The sequence below is a fragment of the Colobus angolensis genome, unplaced genomic scaffold, assembly GCF_000951035.1.
Source record: "Colobus angolensis palliatus isolate OR3802 unplaced genomic scaffold, Cang.pa_1.0 Scaffold61, whole genome shotgun sequence".
NCBI classification, from domain to species: Eukaryota; Metazoa; Chordata; class Mammalia; order Primates; family Cercopithecidae; genus Colobus; species Colobus angolensis.
The window spans coordinates 8,929,221-8,948,661 of NW_012119710.1; the positions used below are offsets into that span (position 1 = coordinate 8,929,221).

Consider the following 19,441-nt stretch of genomic DNA (forward strand, 5'->3'; position numbering starts at 1 on the left):
CACATGTACCCTAGAACTTAAAGTATAATAATAAAAAAATTAAAAAAATAAAAAAATTTTAAAAATCCTTGTTTTAATAGTAGCTCTCTCCATTTCTTAAATATTGCCTACCCATAGGCTTTCCTCCATGTACACTACGTACTATCTACATGATCTCATCCACCACTTCAGGTTCATTTAATCTTTTATTCAGCAAGTGCTGATTGGGTGTGTGCTGTGTAAGCTCTGGAGACACCAGACATTAACCAAAAGCCCTGTTTTCACAGAGCTCACATTTGCCATCTACCACCAACCTGACAGTTTTCAAGTCACTATCTTCCACCCAGATCTTTTTTACTGAGACAGCCTCAGCATCTACTTCCATGTCTCACCAAAAAGGAATTTACATCTTCTCTTCCAACTCAAGCCATTTCCCCTCCTGTGTTCCTGATGTCAATTGATGCCCGTATAGACTTTGGGCCACTCAAGACTGAATCCAAGCATCATTCTTGGTTTCCTCCCTCTCTAAGTCACACAGAATTATCCTCCACTGATTCTCCTTGCTCTGGTTTCTCAACTGAGTCCGCTGTCCTCATCCTCCTCCTTTGAACCACGCCACCCCTCACCTGCATCCGGCGTCAGCCTCCTGCCACGTCCCCAGCTCTGAGCCTGCCCCGTGTATCTCTTGACTAGATGACAGCCAGAGGGATTTTTCTAAAGTACAAAGTCATCATGTTACTGTTCTGCCTAAACTTACTCAGGCTCTCCTTTGCCCTTGGGCTAAAGTCCAAATGCTTTAGCAACGCTTACAAAGCCCTGGAGATGAGCAGCTCACCTCTCCCGCCCCATCCCTCCTCACCTTCCTCTTACACTTGATCCAGAGACATCCGGAGCCTCTGTGAGCTCCATCTGCCTGGAAGGCTGCTCTCTGCCTGCTTCCCACCCTCCTATTTGTCCTGTTTAGCTCCCAACCCCATTTCAGACCTTCGTTTAGATACCACTTCCTCCAAGAAGCGTTATCTGGCCTCATCTCCCCAACCCCTTCTAGATTAGGGGACCTCCTCCAGGCTCTCACCACACGCACATCTCAGTATCACATCACTCACCCATCCACAGCACAGTTACATGTCTCCCTGTTCATCTTATTCAATGGACTTCATGTTCATTCCCTATTGCTGTTGTAACAAATTACCATGAACTTAGTGGCTTAACGTAACACTGACTTATGATTAGACAGTTCTGAGGTCAGAGGTCCTAAAATCCAGGTGTCAGCAGGGCTGAGTTCCTTCTGAAGGCTCCGGGAAGATCCCATTTCCTTGCCTTTTCCAGCTTCTACAGGCCACCCGCCTTGCTTGGCTTGGGACCTTGACCTCCACCTGCCAAGCTCTCCCACTAACTCTGACCCTCTTGCTTCCCACTTGGGAATACATTGGGCGCACTGAGTAATCTCTCCCTACCAACAACTTTGACTTAATCACATCTGCAAAGCCCTTTTCACTGCGTAAGGTAACATACTCACAGATTCTAGGGATGTGGACATTGTTGAGGTGCCGTTGTTCTGACTACCACAAATTCCGAGCTCCTCAAGGCCAGGGGCAGCCTTTTGCCCACTCCTGAATCCCCAGCATGTCGCACAGTGCCTGGCCCGAGTAAGTGTTCATTAGCTGTTTTATCAATTAATGGGTCAGTTAATGAACAAGGGTATCGGGGCTGTCTTCTTAAACTCAGCAAAAAAGCACTGGTCCTGGGAAAACACTTACCCCATGTTTGAGAAGCTAAAGTCGTGGGTGATGAATGGGTGAAGGCAACCAATGACAGTGATTATTGGCCTCACGTGTCTCAACATTACAGTGGGCAGGTGAGTGCCTTCAGAAGAAACGGGTCTCTCTCAAAGCTACCAGCTGCTGCTCAGCCTGGCCCCTCACCCTCAGGAGAAGTCTGCATAGTCCAGCAGGTCCGAGAGGGGTGAGTGGCCTCTCGCCTGATTGTGTGTGTGACATTGAAGTCTATACCACATGGAACATGCATGACAGCTGAGCACGAGCGACCCTGAAAGCACACAACAACTAAAATAATTAGGCACGGCCACTGACACATTTGAGCACTACTTTTAAGCATTTAACATATTCTAACTCATTTAACCCTCCAGTAAGTTTATGAGTATTATTATGCCCATTTTACAGAGGGGAAAACTGAGCTCCACTGAGGTCAAATAACTTGCCCAAGGTCACACAACTATTAAGTGGCAGAATCAAGATTTGAACTCAGGCATCCCAGATGCAGAGTCAGCTCTGAAGTGCTATGCTGTGCTCAGCAAGTCCAAGTCAGTAAGTCCCAGCATCAGGGACGATCTGCATAGCCACTTGGCTCTGCCTCACGCTTCCCTGTCCACCCTCAGCATAGCAATGTGGAGAGAGAAGCCAGATGGAAAAGGAAGAGCCCAAGGATCTGGGGGGTCACTGAATCTGGGGGTTGTTGTATCTGGGGGTCACTGGATCTGGGAGTTGTGGGATCTAGGGGTTGCTGGATCTGAGGATCACTGGATCTGGGGGTCGCTGGATCTGGGGGTCGCTGGATCTGGGGGTCATGGGATCTGGGGGTCACTGGATATGGGTGTCACAGGATATGCTGGTCACTGGATCTGGGGGTCACGGGATCTGGGGGTCACTGGATCTGGGGGTCACGGGATCTGGGGGTCACTGGATCTGGGAGTAACTAGATCTGGGGGTTGTGGGATCTGGGGTCACGAGATCTAGGGGTCTCTGGATCTGGGGCTCACTGGAGCCCACTCCACACCTCCTCCACCAGAACAGCCTCACAGAAGACTTGCACACTTCCCAGAGTACCACTGCGCTCAAGGAAAGATCAGGGCACAAGATGTGGCAACTGGTTCTGCCCGATGTGATTTGTGGGCCATGCCTGGATCCTGGATCCTGATTTGAACACGTCGAAAGTAACAAGACATTTGTGAGATAATCAGAAATTGGAGCTCTGACTAGTGATTTGATACTCAGTAAGTACAAAAACTAGATAAGAACAGGTTTTTCTGACTCCTACAGTTAAACTTGTGCCCCACAACAGAGGTCCCCAACCCCCAGGCCATGGACCTATACCAGTCTGTGGCCTGTTAGGAACCGGGCCTGACAGCTGAAGGTGAGGGGCAGCAGGCCAGCATTACCTGCCGCCTGAGCTCCGCCTCCTGTCAGATCAGCCACAGCAATGGATTCTCATAGCGGAGCGGACCCTATTGTGAATTGCACATGTGAGGGATCTAGGCGGTGCACTCATGAGAATCGAATGCCTGAGATCTGAGGTGAACTAATTTCATCCGAAAACCATCCCCCACCCCCATCCCGGCCCATGGACAAATTGTCTTGCACAAAACTGGTCCCTGGTGCCAGAAAGGTTGGGGGCCACTGCTCTACAAAAGTAGTTTCTTTTTTTCCTTTTTGAGACAGGGTGACACTGCATCACCCAGACTGAGGCGCAGTGGTGTGACCATAGCTCACTGGACTCAAGAGATGCTCCCACCTCAGCCTCCCGAGCAGCTGGGACTGTAGACATGGACCAAGACACCTGGCTCATTTTTGAATTTTTTAATTTTTGTAGAGATGAGGTCTCACTATGTTGCCCAGGCTGGTCTTGAGCTCCTGGGCTCAAGTGATCCTCCCACTTTGGTCTCCCAAAGAACTGGGATTGCAGGCATGAGCCACAGCCCAGTCCTTTAAAAGACTAGTTTTCAAATATTCAGCCAAGCTCTGTGGGGCTGCAGGGTTAAACCCTGAGCGTAAATAGGCCTCAGTGAGCACCAGGACTCAGTTTTAATTTTTTTGTTCTGATCATGTGGTCACACTTTTTTTTAAAGAGTCCATATCTTTTAGAGATAAATATGAAAATGCATATAAATAAAATGGGAAGATGTCTGAGTTTTGCTTACTTTTGGGGGAGAATAAGATTGGCCAAGAGCTGCTGATGCTGGCTCTAGCTTAGGAATGGGCACCGGGGGTCATGGGACCATTCTCTCTACTTTTGTGAGTCCTTGAAATCTTCCAAAATTAAAAGGATTCTTTCAAAAGATTCAGCTTCTTACTCTACTCCTAGGATCTAAGGAGATTACAACCACCTTCGTTCCATCAGTCCTGCTCTGAAAACAGATTAAATTATCAACATTTCCCTTGCCAAAGGATATTTGCAACAGTCGAGGTGAGACATAAAGAACGGCACTAAGATTTTCACCTGCCGGGGCTTGGGGGAGGAGGAAAAACTTTGACAGCTTCTATGCAACTGGGGCATGAAGCAGGGGGTGGGTCCAGGATGGAGAAGATCCAAAGTCTAACGTTGTAAAGATGTGCTGATTTCCCAGCGCTGTCTCTGGCCAGCTCCGGCAGCACCAGAGGGCAAAGCACAGCTGAAGGCTCAGAGCTGCGGTCCCAGGCCCTGGGGTGAGTGGTCCCCTCATGGCAGGAACAGAGGGGAGTGATTTTGTGTCTCCATGTGGAGTTGGGGGTTGCTCAGATGTACGGACCTGGTCCCACCTTGAAGCCAGGGGACTGGCCTCTTACACCTTTAGCCAGTCAGTTGTTGGTTGTAAGATTGGGGCGGTGTAATTTAAACTCCCAGAAGAGAGCGGATGTGAGCCTTTAGCAACAAACAATTATAGCAGCTGGAGAATGGGTGGCCCTCCCAGCAGAGTGGATCTGGGAAGTAGCGGACACCGTCAGCCTCTCCCTCAGGGAACCCCATCCTGCTGCCAGTCACTGACCCTTGGAGCTAGAGGAGCCCCAGACACTTCTCTTGCAATCTAGAAATGCATACGCACAGAGAGACTAGTTCAAGAAAACAGAGGCCCAGAGAGGAGAAGGGACTTATCGAGGGCCACAAGGGGCCGGGACTAGAATCCAGATTCTTGACCCCCTCCTCGGACGGAGGCCTCTGTTTCCTGCAGGTCTTCCAGCTGCTTGTGGGTGAACTCTGTTTACACCAGGCAGACTGTCTCAAAGCACCAGGACGAGGCTGGTTCAGTACAGTCATAGGTGGTTTTCTAACTGGCATTCACTGAAACATTGATCCTCGAAGGGACCCCACTCCCCAACACCAGCCTGCCTGTCACTCAGCACCTCTCAGTTCCTGCCTTTCTGTCCTTGACATGCATGGACACACATGCACACACATGCACGCACACACACGCACACACGCACACACACACACACTGAGAAGCTCTCTCTGTCCTCTAGGGCTCCACTGCACAGTCTGACAAGGGTCACATTATTCGTGCCACGTTTCCTCTGCCTGCTCACCTCCCATGGACACATCTTACTCACTTCTGCCTCGGTCCCTGCAGCGTCCGGTGTAGAAACTCCACGAACAAATCCATGAATGACAGTGCTGGATCTCGGATCACTAGCTCAACACACTTAGCGCCTTTCTTCCCTCATGACCCCCTGCCCCCACCCCAGGGCCCCAGAGCTCTCACGGCTCTCTCCCTCTGTAAGCAGGATGGGGATGGAGGCAATAGACTCACCACCCCAGATGACAGGGACGGGGTGTATCATGTCTTAACCGAGAACCAGATGAGGACAAGGTGGAGGCTCGCTGGTGGGATTCTAGACACACAACAGGCCAGTGGCAACTGTGGCTGACATTTATTGCTATATGCCAGGCCCTGTCCGGTTGCAAGCATTGTTTCAGCTACTCCCTACCACCTACCCCCCAGGGACAGGCAGTGGCACTCCCCATGAGAAGGTGAGGGAAGACTCAGATGCTGAGATGTAAACAACCTGCCCACGGTCAAAGCTCCAGGAAGCAGAGCCAGGACTTTGCACAGGGCACCCGTTCTGGCTGACAACGTCCAGGGCTCATGGCCGGGCCCGCTCTGCTGCTCTGCTGGGGGCTTCTGGAGGGTCCTACCCAGCTCTGTCCCTGTCCTACCTCCCCTCCCAGAACTGAAGGAACAACGAGAATAAGTACGGGACCAAGGCATCGCGTGGCCCCGTGCAGAGCATGGTCCTGAGCTGGCTGAGGGCGCTGGGCGGGCAGGGCAAGGCTTAAAAAGTTCCTCCAAGCCCCCAAGCAGCCTGCTGCCTGCCCCCCTCTGTCAGCACACTGTCACCTCCTAGCAGCCCTGCACAGGTCCTGGAGGTGGCCCAGGACAGCAGGGAATAAGTGTTCTAAGGAATCAGAGTTCATGCTTTGTCTTGAAAAAGCAGACAAGAGAGAACAAACTTTTCCCATGATGACTACGGTCTGCCCTCTGCAACTCCTTCCTCTCCTGGTTGTATAAAATTCCTTGTAGCAGCTCCCTATTCCGTGAGACAAGTATTACATTAAAGTCGGAAGGGACCCCAGAGACCATCACTCAATTTTCATTCCCACTGTGATATGCACGTGAGCAAATCACAAGCGGAGAAAAGGCCAAAAACCAGAGCCCAGGACCAGAAATTCAAACCTTCAAGGCCACTTTGCCCGAAAGCAGACCCCATAGAATACCAATTGCATAGAACCACCAGACTATGAGAAAAAAGATTCTATGGCCAGCTGAGCACAGTGGCTCACGCCTGTAATCCCAGCACTTTGGCAGGCCAAGACAGGCAGATCACCTGAAGTCGGGAGTTTGAGACCAGCCTGACCAGTGTGGAGAAACCCCGTCTCTATTAAAAATACAAAATTAGCTGGATGTGGTGGCACACGCCTGTAATCCCAGTTACTCGGGAGGCTGAGGCAGGAGAATCAGTTGAACCCGGGAGGTGGAGATTGTGGTGAGCCAAGATTACACCACTGCCCTCCAGCCTGGGTGAAACTCCATCTCAAAAATAAAAATAACAAATAACAAATAAAGAAATAATAAATATTCTATGGCCAATTAAGTTTGGGAAATGCCCTTAATACTAAGACAGGGTGTGCCACTTGTAGAAAATCTCAGCGCCTTTAATATGAGAAAAAGGGAGAAGAGGATATCCATGGTTTCCCAAACTTACTTGACCATGGAACCCTTGTACTGCAGATCCATCAGGACCAATGTTCCATGGAATATACTTTGAGAAAGGTTATTCTGGATTCTCGAATCCAACACCCTAGTGGATATTTGAACCATTCCTGCTGCCACAGCTCTCACAAGTGAATGTCTAGGTGGAGGCAGCCCTACTGAGAAGCCTCTCTTCTTCTGTTCTTTGCGGTGGAGTCCAGGCCTGGGTCCAGGGATTGTCCTCCCAGGTGTGCAGAGTCTAGGTGAAGCCGGTGGCTAATCTGGTTCAGGCCTCTGCCACCAGATACATCCCTTAGTCCAGCTAGCTGTGTCGGAAGGACTCCTGAGGGCTTGGGAGCTGAGAGAGGGACAGTTCCCAAGCATAGCTGGGCAGAGTCACAAACAGACAGCACTGTGTCTGTGAGCTCAGCTTCTGAAGCCCAGGAAAGAGGGAGACCCTCTGCCCACTCGCCCCACTAAATTAGGGGTCGTCACTGCAGGCCCACGGAGATACCGATCAGGGGGGTCCCACCCAGCAGCCCAGGCCCAGAGCACTGGTGATGGAGTAAGACCACGCGTGGTTCCAATTCCAGGCACTTCCTCACTGTGTGACCATGGCCAAGGCAGGCAACCTCTCTGAACCTTGGTTTCCTCTTCTATGCAATGGTGCTGACTTCCTGAGTATTAAGGGAGGTTGCCCGGCAAAACTGGCGCCTGGCACGGCGCCCAGCATACAGTGCTCACCCAACTGTGAGGCCCCATCTGGCTCTTTGGCTCTTGGTAACGTCCCTTCCTTTCCCCTCTACCCAATCCAGGATATAGTCACCTGGGCTATTTGTCCCTCCAGACTTCCCGAGGTTCTTTCCCTGCACCCCTGTGGAAAATGTGGATACTCAACGGAACCTCCTGGATCCACAAGTCAGACTTAAAAGTGAGAGGAATGCCCCTCCCTTTTCATTCATACAGGAGAGAGTCTGAGACCAGCCCACTCTCTCTCAAGGATTTGTTCATTAGCCCCATCCCCATGGAGGAAACCGTCTCTGACCTCAGTCCCCACAAGCCAGCTCCCTTCCTTCCCTGCCCAGCTCTCCACTTTCTGGGACAGAAAGGCTCCACTGGATTTTCTCACCAAGTCCCCCGGCAGCCCCCAAGCCCTAGTGCATCCCGCGGCGTCAGTATACACAATACCAGGCTCTGGCTGCAGGTCGTGTGTCCAGCCCCCTTCTAAGTTTTGTCCCAACTCCTTTCTTGCCCATGAGAACATCCAGAACCTTCCTTTTCAATTGTTGAGCCAACAGTGCATGAAGGACTTAAGCCCCATGCTCTGAAGCCAGCCTGCCATGCTTCAAGTCCAAGTCACTTACTGGCTGTGTGACCATGGGCAAGTGGCTTAACCTTTTTGAGCGTCATCTACAAAATGAGAGTGAGGACAGTATTTACCTCATAGGGTTGGAATGAGGACAAAATCAGATAATGCGTGTAGAAGGTTTTTCTCAGTGCCTGGAGCAGGGAAAATATTGGTAAATGCTAGCATCGCTAAATATGGACTTCCTGACTCAGTGTTGGCTCATAAAAAGTCCTCGGTGGAAGACATTTTCTTCCCTTCTCTCCAGGAGGCAATGGGTACTACCACAGGAGGTAGGACAATTATTTCCCACCTGCCTTCAGTCACTCATCTTGGACCAGTGGATGGAGACTGTTTACAAAGCCTCTCCATCGACCACCTCCCAACTCTTCCAAACTGCAGTCTGGCCACTTTTGGGTGAGCTGTGTCTTCCACTGGTTGTGAAGTTTGCCTGGTCCTTGTTTTTCTGCCCCAAAAGGAACTGTGTCTCTGCAACCCCAGAAAGACTGTAAGCAGCAATTACTCCCATCCTCAGGTGCCAGATTATTCCAGGTCAAATCAAGACCAGGGATTGCTGGACAGGGCAACCACGGTTCCGGAAAGATCCAATCCTGTAAGCAGAGGTGATTGGCAGAGGCTCACCCAGCCACAAGCCTCAGAAATGAGATGGGTTCTGATGGCCTTTCTCCCTGTCCTGCAGCCAGGACCCCCAATCAGCGTCAATGAAAGCAGAATCCACAGTTATTCCCAGCCGTTGTGCTAGGGGGCTTCCGTCATGGCAAGTCCTCAGCCCAGTCCAGACCTGGCAGACAAGTCTACCCGAGAACACGACCCAGCCCAAGCTCCCGGCTCCACGCGGGCACAAGAAGTCCCAGAAGAGGAGCAGCCTTCTCAAGGAGCTGGGGGTGAGCATCCACTTCCCAGGGTCCCAACAGTGGGAGGAAGAGGAGAGGGGGATATGAGGAGGCTGCTGGGGGACCCCAAGAGGAGAAATGGAAAAGAGAAAGGCTCCAGCTTTCCTGCTGAACATTCATCTGAGCTGGAAAAGGCCTTGAGGACTGGAGAGAATCTGCCCACACCTATACTGCCTTGTGAGGTTCGGACAGGGCCCCGTCCTGGGGAGAATGGCAGGAGAAGGCTGCCAGCTCCAGGATACACAGCTCCCACCCATGGGGCCCTTGGCAGCTCCAGCTCTTTCTGCAGGAAATCCTGGGGAGTGGTCCTTCTTGGAGAGCCTGGTCTCTGGGATCCCTAAGAGGACGGAAGGGACTCAGCACAGCCAGTAGGTCCAAGGCACCAGTGGCCTCAATTAGAGCCAGCCACCGATGCCCTCACCCCAGCCATTCTTTCTTCCCTACCCAGGCCTTCCATATCACCATCGCTCTGCTGCACCTGGTCTTTGGGGCCTACCTGGCCTCTACAGTCAAGAGCCTTCACCTGGTGGTGCTGAAGTCTTGGTATCCATTCTGGGGGGCTGCCTCTGTGAGTAGAAGGCAAAACACAGACCGGGTATGGGAGTCTGCAAGGCAGGCCTGCAGGAGGCCCTGGCATTGGGGACAGGATGCAAGATGGGACAGAGACAGCTAATAGGAGTGCGGCAGAAGCCAGGCCCTTTCTCCAGTGTTCCTATCTCTGCTTCTCTTATCTCAGTCACCATGGTAATAGCTCCTTCCAGGAAGCCCCTTCAATTCTGAGTCCCAAGAGAGCCTTCGGAGGCTATCCACTCTCCCATCATTGAATATGTGCATCTGGCAAAGAGGGGGGTGAGCAGGACCCAGGGACAGCTTCATTCTTCCCCGGCCTTCTGAGCAGCCAGGCTGCCTCTAGGATCCAGCGACAGGTGCCCTGTTGGGGTTGGGCTACAAAAACACACAGGGTGTAAGATGTGGCTCCCGTCCTCCCAAGGCCATCAGCCAGAATGGGAGATGACACTGGACCAGTGCATGTACCATTTCCCGGAAGCTCTGCATTCCTTCAGGTCTCCAGAGAGCCCACCCCATTCCTGACTCCCAGGTGGAGTCCTGCCTATGCACTAAATCCAAGCTCCATGGCACTGTCTTGGGCAAGTATCCCAATCCACCTTTCACATCAGTCCTCTGTGCCCACTGCCCCCAGGATGGGGCTTTCACTGCACAGTGATAGAACTTGCTACAATGCAGTGTTTATTCACCCTGTGCTCCCAGGGACTAGCCCATAGTAGGTGCTCAGTGAACACTGGAAAGAAAGATTGCAGAGGTGCTCCCAGAGACCTTGGAAGCAAGAACTTATATCCTCCAAACTGCAAGATTCAGGAAAAGAGAAAGGGTCGGGGTAGAGGGGATAGTGCCGCTGATCCCAGGGGGATGGTTTGGGTTTGTAAAATGAGGGAAGCAGGAGGGGCTAAGAGGGAGTTCTAGGTGCAGGGCACAGCTTGGTCCAAGGTGTAGAGACAGGAGCAGGTATGGAGGTTTGTGCACACGGGAAGACGTGAGGTGGGGCAGCGCCTGGGATGGGCCACATGGCAGGCAAGAGGAGCTCACTCTGCGGGAGGAATAGTATTCTCCACCCCACTGGCTGCCAAGGGTTGATTTTCTTGGAAAATAGGGGTAGGGTGGGAATTCGTGGATTTTGAGGAACCCCGGCTTCTCTCCTTTGACTTTCAAATCTGTCCTGCAGTTTCTCATTTCAGGGATCTTGGCGATAACAATGAAGAACTTTTCTAAAACTTACCTGGTGAGTGGGTGCACTGAAATCATTCTCTTCCATCCGAGCATGGGGGAACTTTGTTAAGGGCATCTGTGTGTAGGGGTGATTGTGAGGGTACTTCTCCAGGACTTGCTAAGAGCAGGCTCTTGCCTTCAGGACAACAGAGGATGTCCAAGCAGAAAGGTCCAGATGCAGACAGGCTGACATTTGGCTGTGGGAGGAAAGGAAGCACGATCTGAAGCTTCTCTCTTTCCACTGCAGTGAGGCAGAGAGGGAAATGGCTCCCAGGCACCCTGACCCATTCGTCTAGGACATAACTTTGCTTCCTCTCAAATCTCCTGAGTTTTAACATTAATCACCACCTAGCCTGCAAGCCCTAGCCTCCAGCTGGATTTGCATCTACTTCTCCTCTCTAAGAGGCAGGCAGATGGAACTGTGGTCCTTTCTGTTCTGCCTGTGCTGGCCACTGCCCGAACACCTTGCCCTCTCCCCTGCACACATGGCTCCCATGTTTGACTTACTCCAGACCACTCAAGACAACCTGTATGTCTTGTCCTGCCGGAGGTCTTCTCTGACCTCCATGGCTGCCTTCCATGCTCCCACACTCTGTGGACTTACCTGTCTCTGCCATACACTAAGTTCTGTGTGGGCAGAATGTGTCTGAGCATCTTGGTAGCCCAAGGTGGCCCAAGTAGGCACAGAGTAGACACCTAGCACAAGACTGGATGGGTGGAGGTGGATGGATGATGGAAGGAACATCCCTGCAAATCACAGCCCACACCCAGGTCTTCCCACTGCCCCTCCTTCTGCCTCCGAAGCCCAAGCCAGGTCCTTCCCTATTTGTGTCCCTCAGCCTGGCTAGGCTGTGGTTGCTCCTGGCTTTCTCAGAGGGCACAGAGAATAGAATGATGGTTGTTCAGTTTACCCAGCAGAGGCAGGAGACGCTTGACAAAGACGTGCCCATTCCCCAGACCTCACCCTCCTGGGCTGAGCCCCTTTTAGAACCACAGGCCTCCTGCTTTGTATACCTGAGCATAAGGACACTCTTACTGCAAAGAAACCCATTCCAGTACGAAAGGCTACAGATTACACATGTGCATAGTCTTTCCTCACTATGAAGGTTTGCACTTGGCAAGAGGCTCTTGGAATGATGCTTAACTGGAGAGGACGATGAATACGGGCATTTCAGGGACCATGGCGGGGGGGCAGAGCAAAGGGGCTGGCACTGGGATATGTGAGGATAGGGCACTTTCAGAGCTCCTCCTGCCCTTTCTGGTGGGGAAGGGGCTGGATGAGGGGTCACTTGTTTGTCGAATCCCTGACACTTGGCATAGCTGATGTAGGATGGTCGGGGCTGGCTTTGAGCAGGAGAAGGCAATGGGGCATCCTTTATTGCAAAGCTCTTGGATCTGAAGGCAGCTCTCAGGTTCTCCCAATTTGTCCCACAGAAGGCGAGGGCCAGCTGGGCCCTCCTCAGTGGTCAGTGGCTCAGCTCCTGTGTGAGGGGCTGAGGGGCCAGTGACAGGCAGAGTCTCTCCTGAGGCTACAGAGGAAGCTACTGGCAAGCATCAGGGGAGGACCTAGCCCCAGGTCTCTACCCTTTGAACAGCTGTTACCTTTATTTTTCACCTATAGAAGATGTTGTGCCTGATGGCAAACCTCATCAGCCTCTTTTGTGTGCTGTCTGGCCTCTTCGTCATCACCAAGGATCTCTTTCTGGAGAGCCCATTTCAGTCCCCGATCTGGAGAATGTACCCCAACTCCACGGTGAGTCCCCAGGCCTAGAGCATCCTCTGACTTCAGTAAAGGTGCTGCCTTGGGTTTGGCCCACAGGAGGTTTCTAGCTCACAGAAAGCCTCTTCTGGAGCCCAGGTGTGGGCCGCGGAGCCCTTGGCCAACTTATTTCTGTCCCTCCCAAGGTGTGATGGAAAGGGGGGTGCTGGGCTGCCCACTGATCAGCATCACTGAATCCAAGTCCACTTTTATAGATGGGGAAATGGGGCCAGAGACGGGGAGGAGCCTGCCTGAGGTCAAGCAGCAACTTGGCCGCAAATCCAGGACCACAGCCTAAAACTGCTGATTTCCCAGCCAGGGCTCTAAGCACGGTGTCCCTGGTGGCCCCTGTGATCCAGGAGCCTCCCAGCAGCCTTGCAAAGCTGGCCAAGTCCGCTTTGTTACCCTCAACTTCTGGGAGTGAACACTGAGGTCCAGAGAGGCTAGATTAGTGGGTCTTAGACTCCAAGCCTGGTGCTCTTTTCACCACGCCACTGCTGCCTCTGAAGCAGAAGGCAGACCACTGGGTGCCTCTGGGTCAGGCTCCAAGAACTCTTTATTTATTTATTTATTTATTTATTTATTTATTTAGAGACAGAGTCTCACTCTTATCATACAGGCTGGAGAGCAGTGGTGCGATCTCGGCTCACTATAACGTCCACCTCCCAGATTCAAGCGACTCTTCTGCCTCAGCCTCCCAAGTAGCTGGGATTACAGGCGTCCACCACCACACCCAGCTAATTTTTGTATTTTTAGTAGAGATGGGGTTTCACTATGTTGGCCAGGCTGGTCTCGAACTCCTGACCTCAAGTGATCCTCCCGCCTTAGCTTCCCAAAGTGCTGGGATTATAGGCGTGAGCTACCACACCCACAAGTGTTCTGACCATAGTAGTTTGCTATTCCTTATCTCCTCCCAGCACATACACACACGTGCATACACATGCACATCACATGCAAGTGTGAGCATGCATGGACACACATGTGCGTGCACACACATACATATACATATGCTTCCCTGTCAAATGCATGTGATACTAGGAGATGTCTCTCAGCTGCACAGCTCTTCCCCTCCCCTGCTGTAAAATATGCGCCCTCACTCTGGGACTAGGTATCCCCATCTGTCAAGTAGGCTTGGATCAGACGACCCTAAGGCTACCTTCAGTCTTACCAGGGACCCATGAGATTCTCTAGCCCTCAAACATTAGGCCAATGCTCACCAAAGACCTATAAGTGCCAGGCATTGAGCGTAGGGCAGTGACCAAGATAGACCCACTCCCCATCCCTCAGAGACCCACCCTGCCCTCCCCACGCACACCTGGGAGCTAAAGCCCCAACTGCCCTCTGCTGTGGATCTGACCCCTGCCTGGCTAAGCCCACGTAATGGGTGCAGACACCCAGAAAGGTCTCGCCCTGCCTTCCATCCCTCTCCCCTCTCAGGTCCACATCCAGAGGCTGGAGCTGGCCTTGTTCTGCTTCACGGTCCTGGAGCTCTTCCTGCCAGTGCCCACAGCTGTCACAGCCTGGAGACGGGACCATCCATCTGCAAAAGTAAGACAAGGGTTTGTCTTCCCAGGAAGACAAAAAAAAATGAGGGCATGAGGCAGCAGAGGTCTCAGAAAGGAAAGAAATGTGGAGGTTACAAGAGGAACATGTTTCATTCATTCCTCACTTTGCTGAGCATTCATTAAGTGACCACAGTCCAGTAGGGGAGCCAAGGCATGGGGGCGAGAGAGGAGGCCAAACCAAGGAGAAGAAGGTGAGGCTGCCTGAGAGGAAACTCCACGGATGCCCAGAAAAACAGGCTACTGTGCTACCAGCTCTGAAGGCCCTGGGGAAATTGCATCACAGAGGCCCGTGGTGACTGGGCAGGGTTCGGACCCACAGGCATAAATGGAAAAGGGACTTTCAGCAGAGCAACGACAGCATGAGCACTGGCTTGGAGACAGGACAGAGAAGGCCTGGGGAAGCTAAAGTGTGTGTGGAGTTTGGCTATGGTGGAAACAAGTGAGAGACAGAGTCATCAAAGATTGGGCATTTAAGGAATTCCAGGGACTCTGTTAAGCACTACATTGATGGATCAATCAATGCATCCATTGATGGATGGATGGATGGATGGATGGGTGGGTGGATGGATGGATGATGTATGGATGGATATAGACATGCAGATATACAGATAAATATAGCTGTATTTAACTTTATCTTCTCAACAACCCTTTTTCTTTTGAGACTGAGTCTCACTCTGTTGCCCAGGCTGGAGTACAGTGGCACGATCTCAGTCCACCGCAACCTCCGCCTCCCAGGTTCAAGCAATTCTCCCACCGCAGCCTCCCAAGTAGTTGGGACTACAGGCACATGCCACCACATCTGGATAATTTTTGTATTTTTTTAAAGTATAGATGAGGTTTTGCCATGTTGACCAGGCTGGTCTCAAACTCCTGACCTCAAGTGATCCGCCAGCCTTGGCCTCCCAAAGTTCTGGGATTATGGGCATGAGCCATTGTGCCCAGCCCTCAACAACCCTTTGAGGTACTTAAATTCCCATATTACAGACTAGCAAGCTGAGGTTCAGAGAGGTCACATCACTTCCCAAGGCGAAGCAGCCAATCAGGAAATCCAGGACTCCGCCTGAGCTATGTCTAACCCACAGTCTCGCCCTTGTCTACCCATGGGGAAGGCAGAACGGCCGACTGGGGCTAGATACATTTTCAAATAGAAGGCAAGTCTCTCCTCACCCCAAAGATCCTCAACAGTTCAGGATAAGGATATTTTATAAAAGAAAGAAATACATAAAAAATAAAGACCCTGACCAGAAGTGATCTCCAAGGCTCATTTCTTTAAAGAAAAAAAAAAATCACATTACAATCTCAACTTTAGAACACTATTTGTAAAAGTGCCAAATCCCCCATAATTCTGCAAGTTTGACGCTGATTTTCGTGTTAGTGACCTCATCACACACCGAGTGTTCATGTAACGCATATGTAAGTTGATGGCCTCTGAGTTTCATTTGACATCAAGCAGAGAAGTTGTCTTTGTGAATTTCTGGCTGCCTGACAGGAAGTCTTCTCATGAAGACATCAGAAAGCCAGATGGTGGCCTTGAGTCACTGAGGCCAACCCCACTTTTAAGGATAGGGAAAACTGAGGCCCCACACCTAGCTGTAGCTATGAGCCATATTTGTTCCTATTTATTGACCTTTGCTGTGTTCCAGGCACCATACTAGTGCTGCAGGTGGCTGTATTCGTTTTCTATTGATGTTGTAGTAAATTGTCACAAATTTGGTGGCTTAAAATAGCACCTATATTATCCTACAGTTCTGGAGGTCAGCAGTTTGAAATGAGTCTCAAGGGCTCAAATCAAGGTGTGTTGCCAGGACTGCATCCCTTCCGGGGGCATCGAAAAGAATCTCTTTCCTTGTCTTTTCCAGCTTCTAGAGGCTGCCTGCATTCCTTGGCTTGGGCCCCTTCTTCCACCTTCAAAGCCAGCATCACAACATCCTCCAATAACCCTGTCTCCCTCTTCTACTTTTAAAGACCCTTGTCATCATACTGGGCCCAGACAGATAATCCAGGAGAATCTCCCCATCTCAAGGCGGATTGGAAACCTTAATTCCATCTGCAACCTTAATTCCTCTCTGCCATGTGACCACAGGTTAAAACGTGGACGTCTTTTGCGGGCTGTGCTTCTGGCTGAGATCTCCTTGACTCTCACAGCCATTCTGGGAGGCGGGTTCTGCTTTTCCATTTTAAAGAGGGAAAAATGAAGCTTAGAAGAGTTAAGGGACTTCCCATGGTCTCAAGCCAGCAAGCAGCCATGCTAGTCTCCCAGTGGTCCCTGTGCCCTCCCCATCAGTAAGGACAGTGCCAGGGACAGGCTCTCCAACACTGAATTGGTGCCACCCTCATCACGAATCGGGGATGGAGGCATGGCAGCAATCACTGGCGGACACTGTTGGCATTAGACCTGCCCCTAGAGTGTATCCTGACTAGAAGGGACTTGGGTCATTACCTGGCCCAGCCCCCCTCAGGAAGCCCAGCAGGGTAAGTGACCTGCCCCTGGTCACCAGGACACTGGTAGCGGGACAGGAACCAGGGCCCCATCCACTGACTCCCATGTGGGCCTCCCCTTCTCCCTTTTCAAAAACAAGGAGGGTGGAGGGAGTCACACGCTGGTCTATGGAAGTCGCTTCATCTCTCAAGCCTCAGTTTCCCCATGTTCATGGAGAACTTGAGTCTTCAGAAGTGAACTAGCAGAGAAGTGTTTTGGAAGCAACCAGTCGCTCCACAGCTGTGAGCAGGTGACTTTTCTTTTGCAGAACGACGACGCATGCCTTGTTCCGAACCCACCATTGCATGTCACAGGCCTGCCGGTGGAGTCCCCACCATCCTACCAGAGTGTGATTCAAGGGGACACACAGCACAAGCAACATCAGAGGTGAAGAGGTTTGAGCCCGGCTCCCCAGACCTTCAGAACCCACGCGTGGCCCCTTCTCCCTGGCATGGAGAGAAACCAGTTCCCAAGGGAGCTGTGACGGGCAAGGGGCTAACAGTGCTGCAGCTAGAACTGCCTGGCCTGGCGGTGGTAGCCGAGGCAGCAATGGTCCTACACACTCAGGCACTAGAGGAACTCCCAGGGGCCCCAGGAACGTCTCAGCACCTGACTTGGTTGACCAGAGCTACCTCAGCTGAACCTGGGCACAACCAGGACCCATTACCCTCCCTGCCAGCCTCCAGAGCAAACTCCTGGGCCTGCAGCCCCGAGGTGCCCCCCATGCCCTCTGACCTCCCTTGTCTGCCTTCTCTGATCAATGGCGGATGCACAGGAGGATATAAGGGGAGCCAGGAAGGACGGTATCCAGAGCGGCACAGGCAGGGGCTTCCCTTGCCTCAACCTACTAAGAGGCCTCTGGGAGAGCCTGTGTATCTGAATCCCTGGATTTAGGATAAGGGCAGCTGGGGAGTTGAGTCCCATAGAAACTGTATACAGTTCTTCCCTCTGAACCAGACCCTCTGCATGCATCTTTTTGCCTCCCTGGGCCTCAGTGTCTCCATCTGTAAAGTGGGGTTGGGAGGATGACATGATCCAGGAGTCTCCCAGCTTGAAAGCTCTGAGGTCAGGAGAATTCAAGATCCCAGTTGTGACATCGAGTTTGCCAGTAAAACTTCAGCCTCGGGATTCCAAACCTACTTGTGCTAAGTAAATAATGTGAGGGAGAGGGACCTGCCTTCCTCATTTTCCAAATTTCGGTCATCTGAGGATAGTCTTCAGGATTTTTGCTTATTTGTGAGCTGCAATGTATTCTGGGTTTTTTCCACACTGGTTCTTTTCTCTATATTATTTTAAAGGGGCACTTTGTAGCAGCAAGATATGGGAAATCAGTATCTTTCCATAAATAGAAGCGAACCCCAGAAATAACAAACACGTGAAATAAAACGCAATTTTCCCCTGCAACCCCATGGTCTCACCCACTGCTTCCCTTCCTCTTGCTAGCTCTGCCCCAGCCACCATGGCTTCCTTGAGGTTCCACAGGCACCCCAGGGAAACCCCTGCCTCTGAGCCATCACCCTTGCCCTTCCTCCACCCGGACTCTCTTTCCCCAGGTATTTGCAGAGCTCACTTTTTGAATCTTTACTGGGCCACCGACTCTGAGCCAAGTGAATGTTATTTAATCTCAATGTCATTTAATCCTCCCATCAATCTGTGACCTAGCTGCTGTTACTATTAACATCTCCATTTCACGCAGGATCAGAAAAGTTCAGCAAGATTCCCCAGACACATGGGTAGTCACCGACGGAGCTGGGATCTGGACCCAGACTACAAACTGAAGACCACTGCCTGACAATGCCCCAACTTGGTTGGAGCATAGCCTCTGCTCTCCTGAAGTTGCACTTTCACTGGGAAGATGAGATTTGTACATACAAAAGACTAGTGCAATGGTCTATATGGCAAAGTCAGCCCTCATAGCTCCTGGGAACCCTGTCCTCTCAGATAAGCCATTTCTTACCCAGTTGATGGCTCGATACATGTGGTAGCCCAGATTTTTGTTTTGTTTTGTTGAGATGGAGTCTTGCTCTGTTGTCCGGGCTGGAGTGCAGTGGCACGATCTCAGCTCACTGTACCCTCTGCCTCCCTGGTTCAAGTGATTCTCCTGTCTCAGCCTCCCAAGTAGCTGGGACTACAGGCACACCCCACCACGCCCAGCTAATTTTTATATTTTTAGTAGAGACAGGGTTGCACCATATTGGTCAGGCTGGTCCCAAACTCCTGACCTCAGGTGATCCACCTGCCTCGGCTTCCCAAAGTGCTGGCATTACAGGTGTGAGCCACTGCTCCCGACCCAGGTTTTCAAGTTGTCTGAGATAGCATTCTGCTCTCCACTGTCTTACAAAATCCCTGTGTAAAGGGATGCTCTCAGTATCATTTGCCCTTGCACAGAATATCCCTGGAGTTTGAGGTTCTTTGAATTCTCCTTCTTTGTCATGTCCTTCGCTGCCACTTCGTGCTGTGGTCACTAGCTTGGCCATAGCACCTCTCTTCTCCACTTCTGATCTGCTGCTTCTAGCATTCTATAGATTGCAGCTGGCTTTAAAATAGATTGTAAAGTGTAAGGCATTAGGTTCTGAGAGAGTGGCAGGGAGAGCCATGCAAATGTTTAGAACAAACCCCATCTTTCTTTCTTTTTGTTTTTTTTTGGTTTTGTT

At 51.4% G+C, this 19,441-nt stretch overlaps 1 protein-coding gene across 1 annotated transcript; it reads left to right on the forward strand.

The window, feature by feature from the left end:
* Positions 1 to 4,353: 4,353 nt before the first annotated feature.
* On the forward strand, positions 4,354 to 18,608 carry MS4A10 (membrane-spanning 4-domains, subfamily A, member 10). The gene is made up of 8 exons (XM_011963544.1): positions 4,354 to 4,421; positions 8,986 to 9,190; positions 9,648 to 9,767; positions 10,941 to 10,997; positions 12,606 to 12,737; positions 14,181 to 14,291; positions 17,056 to 17,174; positions 18,484 to 18,608. The coding sequence occupies exons 2-8, from the start codon at positions 9,008 to 9,010 to the stop codon at positions 18,563 to 18,565; spliced, it is 804 nt and encodes a 267-aa protein (XP_011818934.1). The 5' UTR covers positions 4,354 to 4,421; positions 8,986 to 9,007; the 3' UTR covers positions 18,566 to 18,608.
* Positions 18,609 to 19,441: the final 833 nt, after the last annotated feature.

Coding starts and splice junctions, on each gene's coding strand:
- MS4A10 (XM_011963544.1), top strand. CDS start 9,008: ATGAAAGCAGAATCCACAGTTATTCCCAGCCGTTGTGCTAGGGGGCTT. Junction 9,191..9,647: donor GCCTTCTCAAGGAGCTGGGG/GTGAGCATCCAC, acceptor TTCCCTACCCAG/GCCTTCCATATCACCATCGC. Junction 9,768..10,940: donor CATTCTGGGGGGCTGCCTCT/GTGAGTAGAAGG, acceptor TCTGTCCTGCAG/TTTCTCATTTCAGGGATCTT.